The following is a 10,988-nucleotide window of genomic DNA, read 5'->3' on the forward strand; positions in this document are numbered from 1 at the left end:
GGAAGAGAGGAAAAGATAGAACGGAGTTCAGGGATAAGGGAAGGACTAGGATGAGGAATATACAGAGATAAAAAGGAAATGTCACAGGATCTAACAGCAACAGCATTGATGTGCTGGCTGGGGGAGGATATGGGGATTTGGGAGAAGGGGATTTTGTGCCGAATAAGGATGGCACTACCCGCATACCCATCACTTCTGTCATCTCTCAAACAGAAGAAACCCGGAACCCGAAAACGAGAACCTGGAACTAACCATGTTTCAGAGATGGCAATAATGGCAGGATTATGCAGGTTGATTAAGGATAGGATTTCATGTTTTTTTGGGCGGATGCTCTTACAGTTCCATTGAAGGAAGCTGAGTGGGGCCATTTTTAAGAATAGAAAAGAGTTGAGCAAGTGATGCGGCAACGTTGGGCGGTAAGGACATATCATTACATGTAGTAATAATACTGAGGATCATTTGGACGAGGTTTTCTAATAGGTTACTACTATAAGGGGTTAAGGGACTTTGAGGGTTGTTTAGTGCACAACCATTAGGGAGAGAGGAAGGGATGTCACCTACAATGGATTGATGGGCTTGTTTATCGTACCCTTTGCCTAGAGCGGCTACAGGACGAGGATAATGCGTTACCGTTTTACGATAGGACCTATTTGGTGAAGAAGGAGGTGGTGTTGAGGAAGTGGGAATATATACGGGGGGAGTGAACATTTCCTTTGTCATCTCTGCATATGACCGACGAACAGGAGGATAGCGAGAGGATGCTTCTATATAGGATATGTTATCCGTGGACATATCGGTTTTAATTTTAATTTGACGGAGGTATTCAGGACAGTCCTTCTCGGTTGTAAAATGCCTACCAGAGCAATGTAAGCAAGTGGCATTTTCTTTAGTTACGTCGCATGACTCACCTGTGTGCGATTGTGAACACTTGTAGCACCTTGGCTGTGACCTGCATTGTGTCTTAATGTGGCCAAAACGGCAACAATTTAGGCACTGTATGGTAGGTAAATTATAGGTCTCAACTGGTAATGATGTATGGAACGAATAAACTCTACTTGGGAGGATTTGACCTCTAAAAGTTAGAACCACTGACTGGGTTGGAACCCAAGTGACTACGCCTTCCTGAATGTTTTTGCGATTAAGCCTACGAGCTTTCATAATTGAACCGCAGCCAGATGGGAGCTCTAATGACTCCACTAATTCCTCCATTGACCAGTCAACCGGAATACCCTTTACAAGACCCATTCTAGTTATATTGTAAGTCGGTACAGAAGCATTGAACTTACACATTCCTAATATGGGATTTTTTAAGAAATCATTTGCAGTTTGAGCTGAAATAAATTCAACAGAAATCTTGTTTCTGCCTACATTTTTAACGCCGTCTTTCACAACCGAGCCAATTTTGTGTGTGTGTAAAAATTGGCCGAATTTCAAAGCGCGAATAGTAGTTCCTGAGGCTGGGTCTGGGGTTTCACGGGCAACATGGACAATGAAGGGACCTTTGTCGTCATCAGAGTAACTCTTAGGGCCTTCGGAAAAGGATGGGTGTGTGTAAAGAGATTGTATTGACGGGCTAGCCGTGGATGGATGTACAATAATTTTTTTAGAAGAGGAGTCGCTGGAAGAGTTAATGGCTGGGCGTTTTCTCATATTTTGATGAGAGGAAGAGGATTCAGATGTAATTCTATCGTCAGTAGAACCACCCGTATCTGGCGGGTCTGGAGGACGATCGAGATCCATTTTTAAAATTAAATATATACACTAAACTTACAACACAATTATAATTAAACACTTACCTACAATAATAATGTTAGTTTAACCACTAATCCCACAATAATCTACTATTTACACTGTAAACAATAAGAAATAAGACACCAAGATCACTAAAACACGTGTGTTGACCACAGCTAACGCAAGCGGAACCTCTATGATTAATTAGTAGTATGTTCATATGACAGTGACAGTCAAACCGAGTCTTGACATTTATTGCATTGATTCAAAAATATATACCAATATATACCTACCCGCTACGATCGTTACTTATATTCTCTTCGGCTACGATAACTATAGTTACAACTTAAGGAGCGTTAATAACTTGTATCTACGTTGTGTTATTACTACTTTTAACACTAAGTTTTAACAATGAATATTCCGTTCCCAATATTGTACCCACGTTTAGTGGATCCCTCTTGGTTTAGCGCCGATAGTCCTTGTGACGAGGATGCAGAATTAACTAACATGGAACAAGCTCATCAACAATGGGTAAATAAAAAAAGATTAATATGACATTTATGTGTATATGTAGGTTGTGTGCCGTGAACGTGTATATTGAAAATAGCTTTTTGATTAGTTATTTTATCAGACTGTACTATGGCTTTTGTTTCTTTTAGTGACTAAATTTGTTAGTATATGGAAACAAAGCAAATGCTTAGTTAAGGGGCTACACTGATATGTTTAGTTTCAAATAAATTTCGTTATTACAGCTTAATTCTATTGGGCAACAATATATGAAACGTCAACCTTTAGGTAAGGTAGATTCTGAACCCATGGAAGATGAGGCTGATTCAGATGAAGAAGAAGGTAAGCCTATTATTTTTAGTGTTCTTTACTGTTTGGCATTTATGCATATATATTATTATTTATTATACATGACAACTCGCAATTCTCAAACTTTTGTAACGACCAAAAACACAAAAAGATTGCTGATACTTTTAATAATAATAATAATAATAAACCACTATTGCAACTAAAGATAATATACATAGCAAACCTTAATATTAGATACATGTAGTGCAATGGGCGATCTTATCACTAAATAGCGATCTCTTTCAGATTACCCAACACCACTTTTCTAATAACTTTACTAAAATTATATATAACTTTAATTAATTAATTAATTTGTTATATTCTCAATTAGGTAATGAAGAATCTGATGAATCTGAGGAGTCTCATGATGAGGATGAGGACGAGGAGCTACGTTCATATTCACCTCCGAGGAATAATAATGAATTGGAACCTGATGCTCTAGATGATCCCAACGAAACTGTAGATCCAAACACTCCAGACCAAAGTGCTCTCTGGCCAATACAGTAATACCCAGTCATTTTTGACACCTAGGGTATGCTTCAATCTTGAGCCCCTTCATATAATGTTATAATTAATACTTAATTTCAATAACTGATACACTAAATAGGAAATCTATAAAACATGTTAATTTTGTATTTGAAATCTAATTGGTTTGTGTGGACAAAAAACAACCTACCTACATAACAATAAGTGTGTAAAAATTAAATTTATATTAACCATATACTTAATCTTCTTTCTTTCAATACAAGCAAGCTCTAAATTGAATACAGTTAAATCAAGGATAATTCCATGTTCTAGTCATTATTGAACATAGAAATATATTCGTAAAATGGTTCAAGCAGTATCACCCTATGCAGTGTATGATTATGTATTTGGATAAATAATGTATATTTTTATTTTATTAAATTAGCAGATATTTTGCAATTTTTGTTCATAAACTTTTTCAAAGGTAATTAAAAAAATTCAAGTATTATTTTTTCTTTTGATAAAGTAAAAGCCATTATGTAAACTATAATTATATTTGTCAGATTATGGTAAGTGCAAATTTAAAAAAAAAATTCTTTTATAAATAAAATTATGATTAAAGAGAACAGTCTTTTATTTAATCTATACCACTAATAGTATTATTGTTGTATTAAAAGAATTAAATAAAATCATAAAACGAATTTCAACTAAAAATATATTATCCAACAACATGCATACAATTACATTAAAAATTATCACAAGTAGAAACTTAAACATAATTGCCATGATAGTGATGATTATTTAAATATTATAAGTATTTGTTATGAATTTAATAACAAGCAAATAAGCTTTTATTAATAGCATAAAAATGCTGCTTACAAACAAATTTACATTACTCTATTCCCCCTTTATTGTATTGAGTACTAATTCTTCATTTTCAAATGCAAAATAACATAATTGAGATTGCTAAACAAACTTAGGTAATTACTTTTAAATTGTTTTATGTAAAAAAGTATCATACAAATATATCACACGAATTTTATTAAATTAAAAAGACTGAGTAACATCCACAACAATATTAACCACTCTGGTCAACAGTGGGCCGATTTTTTCTTCATCTACAGTTTTCCATCTGCTCGCAAGGCATTTTTCAATATTTTCATGAGTTGCTTTTTTATCTGTAAGTAAATTTTGATAAATGTAGTCTGTAAATTAAAAAATAATTTAAATAGGATTAAAACTTTAAATTTTATGTAATGATTGAACATATTTATTGAAATTGTATGTACCAACCAAACTGTAACTGCATTAAATTGAATAATTTTTTTTTGTATTCATTATTGTAAGGACACGGTTTATATAATTTTTTTTAATGTTTATATATTCAGAATAAATATATGCCAGTACAAACTGCTCACTGTGTCAGTTACTTTAAATTAATATGGACTTAGTACATTATCACTTGAAAACAAAACAGCATTGTATTGTTTTATAATAAGAATTGACATAAAAGTTACCAGAACTATTAGAACACTTTGCCCAGTTCAATGTAAAGAAAATAGCACTTCTTTTCACCAAAGGGTTGTACTCATCACAGTAGTAGTGAAAGGCCATCGCAAGCTGAGATGGAACACTTTCAATGTCTTTGACGAGCATCACACCAGATTCATAAACTTCATTCTGGTACTGGTTCATAAACTCTTTTGCAGTTTGAATTATTAGGTTTGATGAGTCTATAGTCACATGGACTTTATTACTTTCATTGCCTGCAATTGATAAGATAGTACAATTCAGGTTTCTCATATTTTATTATTGTTTTTATGTACAGGTTCTTAGTACAGTCAATAGTCCCACATAGAAATTTCTTACTTTTTTTTTAATCGTTGTAAAATTTAGTTTGTATCTGTTGTGTGTGAGAGAGGACATAAAGATTTTTAACCGACTTCCAAAACAGGAGGAGGTTCTCACTTCGACTGTATTTTTTTATTTATAAATGTAACTTTTGACTGGGTGGAGCGATTTCGACAAATTTTCTTTTAATCGAAAGGTGGTGTGGCAATTGGTCCCGTTTAAATTTATTTGAGATCTAACAACTACTTTTCGAGTTATATCTAATAATGCGTTTTTACTTGACGCTTTTTTCGTCGACCTACGTTGTATTATACCGCATAACTTTCTACTGGATGTACCGATTTTGATAATTCTATTTTTGTTGGAAAGGGGATATCCCTAGTTTGGTACTATGATAAGGAAACCAGGATCTGATGATGGGATCCCAGGGAAATCGAGGGAAACTCTCGAAAATCCGCAATAACTTTTTACTGGGTGTACCGATTTTGATAATTTTTAATTTAATCGAAAGCTGATGTTTATCATGTGGTCACATATAAATTTTATCGAGATCTGATAACTACATTTTGAGTAATCTTTGATAACGCGTAGTTACTTGACTATTTTTCGTCGATCTACGTTGTATTACTCGTTGATGTAATTGAAGTCGGTTTTTTTTCGTTTGCGAGCAAACACAATTATTTATTATTACAATTAAGTATACTTTATGACTAAAAATTAGATTGCACTGAAAGAAATGCGTATTTTTGAAGGTTTGTCATGAATAAACTCAAAAACTAATAGACCTATTTTAAAAATTCTATTAATAGCTACTATTGCTACCTTATTACTGAGTGGCATAGAATATATTTTAATAGAAGAAAATACAAAACTGCAATCAGAAAGGTAGTAACTAAATAATTATATAATAAAAACTCACGTAAATATCTAGATGTTGTGGCAGCAATGTCATCAATAAAGTTATTAAATTTTAACCCATTGAAATTATTACTATTGCTGTTATATGCAAATATAAATGAAGCTGTGTCTTGATTTTTGAATATTGTAGCAACACCTGAAATTGATCAATATTTGAAGTTATTCAATCATTTAACATTGCTTTAGTGTTCCGAGTATGAGTAATTAAGATTGTAGTTTGAAATATTACATAATAATCAAAGAAGTTATTTAAGAACTCACCAGTCTTTACTTGTAGTATAGAATTGTCTTCTATTTTGTACTTTTCTTTCAAATCTTTAACATCATTATCAAATTGAAACCTATCATACTCATACTTTACTGTGACAGGATCACTGTCAAATTTTATATAGAGTAACACAATAGACAACAGCAATATAACTATTACTATTAGGAAATGATTTGATGATCCTAATTTATCCTTTTTATTTTTATTTTCTTGTAATAATGTAAAAGAGCTGTTGAGATGATTTTCGGTATTGATATTGTTGTGTCTATGTGGTGATATATTATTCAAAGAATGACTAGACGAATTTCTGCTCCTTGAAAGTTCATTTTGCAATGCACTGTTGTATAATTCTTCACTGTAACATGAAAATGTTGCAGGGGAAGATTTGGATAAAATATTTCTGAAAGCACATTACCAGCTCAAGACTACATATTTGTATACAGAACGATAATGATAAACCAATGATGGCATTAGCTGATTTCAATAAGCATGAGATGGTAATGTATACAATATAATGATTAATATTTAGATAAATACATACTCATTGTCGGATTCTTCATCAGTACACTCATCAGTAGGCAAATCGAAAGAATTTCTCCTATGTTTGGTGTCGTTGTTTCGTCTCGTTGGGATAGGACTTGCTTGTCGGGCCATCTTGCTGTAAAAATATTTATTTGTCACGTAATTGTATTATTGTGACAGTTGATTAAAACTTAGCTTGCTATACATTTCGACACCTACAAATAATACCATGCCAACTCAAATTCTCAATAAGCTGGTTTAATTAATGCGAGCTTGATAAAATGTGTTTTTACATGTAATAAAAAAATTGTGAAATTGCAATGAATAAATTAACTATTAAAGATACCAAATTTCAAATAAATTTCTTGATTAATATAAAAGGTATCACGTTTTTCCCTTTTATAAGCCTTTATTGTAAAGTTCACTGTTATGAGTTAGTTTAGTATAAATTGCTGGTGTTGATTTGATATGAATATAGTTTAAAAAGAAACATATGTGAACATTCAAATTTTTTTTAGATCAATTACATTTTAAAGAGAATTAGCAATGTCTTCTATGTTGTTTATCTATACTAATAAGTTATTTGTGAACAAATTTATGAAACAGAATGATTTACCTCATAACATTATCTGTCACATCGACTCCTGGCTCATGTAAAGAGGTTTTTGATATATTCTCATGCTTCCAGTTTTTGAGTCCATATTTTCCCATATTTAAACAAAACTTAGCGTTACAAGTATTACAATGACTGTGAATGCTTTTTCTTGCTGATGGTTTTATATTAACCCCCCCATGCTGAAATTAATACTTAAAATAAATTTGTGGTAAAAAGCAATGAGTTATGTTTATGATAACAATAAAAGATATAATTCTAGATAATTATTACTCTTAGGTACATCCATAATGTATGTCTAATTAACAAATTAATAATTAAAAGTATAGTTATATTCTAATTTTTATTAAAAATTAAAAACACTTGCCGTCTCTAAGTTACTATTAATCATTGAAGTTTCTGGTTCATAAGGAGCTTTAACTGTAAACACTACTTTTTCCTAAAATTAGTATTCATAAAAAATAGTTACGATTATTTTAGTTATAAAAATGTTGATTGCTTACAATGATTATTCCTCAATACAAATTGAGAGCTTGGAGAGAAACAACAATTGACAATGACAGTTTGACAATTGCCAAAAACTACCAGATTTAATCAAGATTTAAGCAATTGATTAACTGACGTCTTAAAAAGATGGAGATTCTCAATTCGACTATTTTTATAACCTGTCAATAAAATAATTGCTTTCTTAGCTTTAATACGAGTGAAATAAAACATTGCAAAAAAATTTTGTTCGCTGACGATTTAAAAATTTAACGCTTCAGCCTGAAATATCCCGCTACTGGGCATAGGCCTCTTTCCTCATGTAGGAGAAGGATCAGAGCTTAATCCACCACGCTGCTTCAATGCGGGTTGGCGGATATATTCCCTACTATGAGTAACGATCGCTATCAGGTGTACGTGATAACAACCGGGACCGACAGCTTAGCGTGCTCTCCGAAGCACAGTGGGGAGACCCACAAAGAGTGCACAAACACCCAGACCACGGCAAACACCTGTATGGCCAATACAAATGTTTGTCATGTGCGGGGTTTATAAAACAATAAATAATAATGTAGATGCTAGGTTTGTTCAGGAAGATCTTAATGCAATTTCCACATAGCGCCATGCCATACTAATAATACACAAGGAAAAAAAAACCGCTTGTTTCAAGCTACTTGATTGGTAATAAATCACTCCAGGAAGTGGCGGAAATTAGAGATTTAGGAGTCATTATTGATAAGAAATTAACATTTAGATCCCATATTGAAAAAGTAATTACGAAAGTGACTCGTTTGCTATGGTTTATTAGACGTAATACCAACGGTTTCTCTTGGTGTACAAAAATTGTTTTGTAGCCTTCTCGAATATGCTAGTGTTGATTGGAGCTCCACCTATATTGTGCACTCACAACGCCTAGAAAGTATACAACGTATTTTTACGAGGTATATCGCTTTTTCTGCCAGTGGCATCTCACACACATGACAGCCATACAATCAACAATTGGCTTGGTTTGGGATGATGAGCCTTTGGGACAGGCGCACCATTCTCGAGCTATGCTTTTTATATAAAATTGTGCATCATGATGTACATTGTAGCAACTTGGCTGAGCGTATATCTCTTTCAGTCCCACGTAGGTACCCAAGAAATAAAATCCATAACATCTTTTATATTCTACGATCAAAAACTCATATGGGAAATTAGGCACCCGTGGTTAAACTGTGTTTGAATTATAACAAAATTGCAAAAGATTTTCCAGGTGTTGACATATTTTGTGATCATTGTAATGCATTTAAAAGGAAACTCATTGCTAATTTTTACAAATAATACATATAGTTTTTTTTTCTTTCTTATATCCTCTTTTGTAATCCTTTTTTATATTCTCGTTTGTAATCCTTTTTTTAAGTAATTAATAGTTTTGTTTTGTGTTACGCAAGCTGAAAAAAAAAATTGAATGTTATGCGTGCTAGGTATTGATATATGTATTAAGGATCTTACTGTTTACCTAATGTGTTTATAAAAATGTAACAATATATGTATATTGTTAGTATGCTCAAATAAATAAATAAATAAATAATGCGGTAGAATAATGCGGAACTATCAAGGGCACGTTTCACCTAAGGCCCACAACTCCATCGATCATGAATGCTTAAATTGCCGTTCCACTAACGTAAAAAACGCCGCCAATGTTGTGGGCAAATTTTATAAGTGGAGTGGAACGCATATTAGGGCCCTGTCAAATGTCAGGTGTCAGCTGTATGCATGCTGTGCAAATGCAGTGTGCTCGCAATATGCTCGCGTGGTGAAAACATGCAGCTGTAGGGGTTGTAAGTGGTTTATTTCGCATGAATTGGAGTAAAACTTAATTCAACATGGATTTCACGTTGCATTTTTGCAGAATCGAATGAGAGATAACATTCATAATTTGACATTGATAGTTGTTTTTTTTTAAATTCCCGCCACTTTTTAATGATAGTCAACTTTGACCTACCTATATTTTGTGGGCGATGTGGTCGCGAACAGTGACGTCATCTATAACGTCGTGCGATCGCTCGTGACGACCACGGGTCTTGGGTGGAACGATAGAATGGGCTATGCGGGCGCTGCGGACGCTTAGCGCAATAAATTACTACTTATATAGTCTAGGAAGGTTTATTTTTTCAATATTTTTCTTGTGTTATCTTGCACTCGTTATATATATTTACAATAACATAAATAAAAAACAACGATTACAAAAATCGTAGTAAATCACATAGAGCAACACGGAGGGGAGTGGCCATTGCGTTTGTTACCGATACAAAACTTTCTGTCATTTTTTGCGGGGGGAAATTACACACATGCACACTTTATCTAATTCCCACACAAAAATAATCGTCTGTCGCTACGAAACTCACACATTACTAAATTAAAATCACATTTACATTTTTCACACACACATGGATACATTCTATGTCATTACAGTATAATGACACGCCGCAACTACACCGAAAAGTTGCTAACAGCCGTGGTTGTAACAACTGTCGATATGCATTATCGATAAATTCAACTACTCGGTTAGGGAAATAATGTTTTTAAAGTGATACAAAGGTAAGATATTATTATAAAAATAGACTTAATTTATTATATACTACAAATCAAACATCTTCATGTAAAATAAACGATTATAAAGAGTAAAGATTTGATTGTTTGTTTGTTAGCATTGAATAGGCTCCGAAACTATTGGACCGATTCAAAAAATTATTTCATCGTTGAGAAGCTACACTATCCTTGAGCGACATAGGTTATACTATATTTTTAAAAATATTAGGGATCTTTACTAAAACTCCAATAATGTAACCCAAGGGATAAAAAAATAACCTAAAAAATTCCTTACATTGCGTGCGCTGCAAAAACTAATGATAATAGAAATACAAAATGTAGTAAGACTTTGTAGAATACATCATTATCTACTATAATTGTATTTGCTCGCAAACGAAAAAAAAAAAAACTGACTTCAATTACATCGACAAGTAATACAATTTATGTAATATATACGCGTTATCAAAGGTTACTCAAAAAGATGTTATCAGATCTCGATGAAATTTAAGCGCAACCACATAATAAACATCAGCTTTCTATTAAATTAAAAATTATCAAAATTGGTCCACCCAGTCAAAAGTTCTGAAGTAACATACATAAAAAAATACACTCGAATTGAGACCGAACGTTGTTGTGCCAAACAATGCCAGTCTACAATAAACGATTTAAAATTAACCCACATTTTGAGGAGTTGATGATGTACACTGT

At 32.8% G+C, this 10,988-nt stretch overlaps 2 protein-coding genes across 3 annotated transcripts; one reads left to right on the top strand and one right to left on the bottom strand.

The window, feature by feature from the left end:
- Window positions 1-1,955: 1,955 nt before the first annotated feature.
- Window positions 1,956-3,510, top strand: LOC123665552 (anaphase-promoting complex subunit 15-like). Its single transcript, XM_045599842.1, has 3 exons — window positions 1,956-2,262; window positions 2,484-2,580; window positions 2,918-3,510. The coding sequence occupies exons 1-3, from the start codon at window positions 2,143-2,145 to the stop codon at window positions 3,091-3,093; spliced, it is 393 nt and encodes a 130-aa protein (XP_045455798.1). The 5' UTR covers window positions 1,956-2,142; the 3' UTR covers window positions 3,094-3,510.
- Window positions 3,511-3,748: 238 nt separating this feature from the next.
- Window positions 3,749-7,806, bottom strand: LOC123660918. Of its 2 annotated transcripts, none has more exons than XM_045595940.1 (7): window positions 7,727-7,806; window positions 7,227-7,405; window positions 6,630-6,746; window positions 6,082-6,488; window positions 5,822-5,956; window positions 4,569-4,817; window positions 3,749-4,229 (listed from the first exon to the last, which is right to left on the bottom strand). In XM_045595940.1, exons 2-7 carry the CDS (start codon window positions 7,319-7,321, stop codon window positions 4,099-4,101), a joined length of 1,134 nt encoding a protein of 377 aa, XP_045451896.1. In that variant the 5' UTR covers window positions 7,322-7,405; window positions 7,727-7,806; the 3' UTR covers window positions 3,749-4,098. The 2 variants fall into 2 exon arrangements, with proteins under 2 accessions (XP_045451896.1, XP_045451903.1); XM_045595947.1 differs by having other exon boundaries at window positions 7,227-7,417; window positions 7,727-7,784.
- Between the last annotated feature and the right edge of the window lie 3,182 nt (window positions 7,807-10,988).

Source organism: Melitaea cinxia, chromosome 2 (assembly GCF_905220565.1).
Source record: "Melitaea cinxia chromosome 2, ilMelCinx1.1, whole genome shotgun sequence".
Classification (NCBI taxonomy): Eukaryota; Metazoa; Arthropoda; class Insecta; order Lepidoptera; family Nymphalidae; genus Melitaea; species Melitaea cinxia.

Excerpts from the sequence above, each read along its gene's own strand:
- LOC123665552 (XM_045599842.1), top strand. The coding sequence starts at position 2,143 with ATGAATATTCCGTTCCCAATATTGTACCCACGTTTAGTGGATCCCTCT. Across the intron at positions 2,263-2,483 it reads AACAAGCTCATCAACAATGG|CTTAATTCTATTGGGCAACA; the intron begins GTAAATAAAAAA and ends TCGTTATTACAG. Across the intron at positions 2,581-2,917 it reads TGATTCAGATGAAGAAGAAG|GTAATGAAGAATCTGATGAA; the intron begins GTAAGCCTATTA and ends ATTCTCAATTAG.
- LOC123660918 (XM_045595940.1), bottom strand. The coding sequence starts at position 7,321 with ATGGGAAAATATGGACTCAAAAACTGGAAGCATGAGAATATATCAAAA. Across the intron at positions 6,747-7,226 it reads GTGACAGATAATGTTATGAG|CAAGATGGCCCGACAAGCAA; the intron begins GTAAATCATTCT and ends ATATTTTTACAG. Across the intron at positions 5,957-6,081 it reads TATACTACAAGTAAAGACTG|GTGTTGCTACAATATTCAAA; the intron begins GTGAGTTCTTAA and ends GATCAATTTCAG.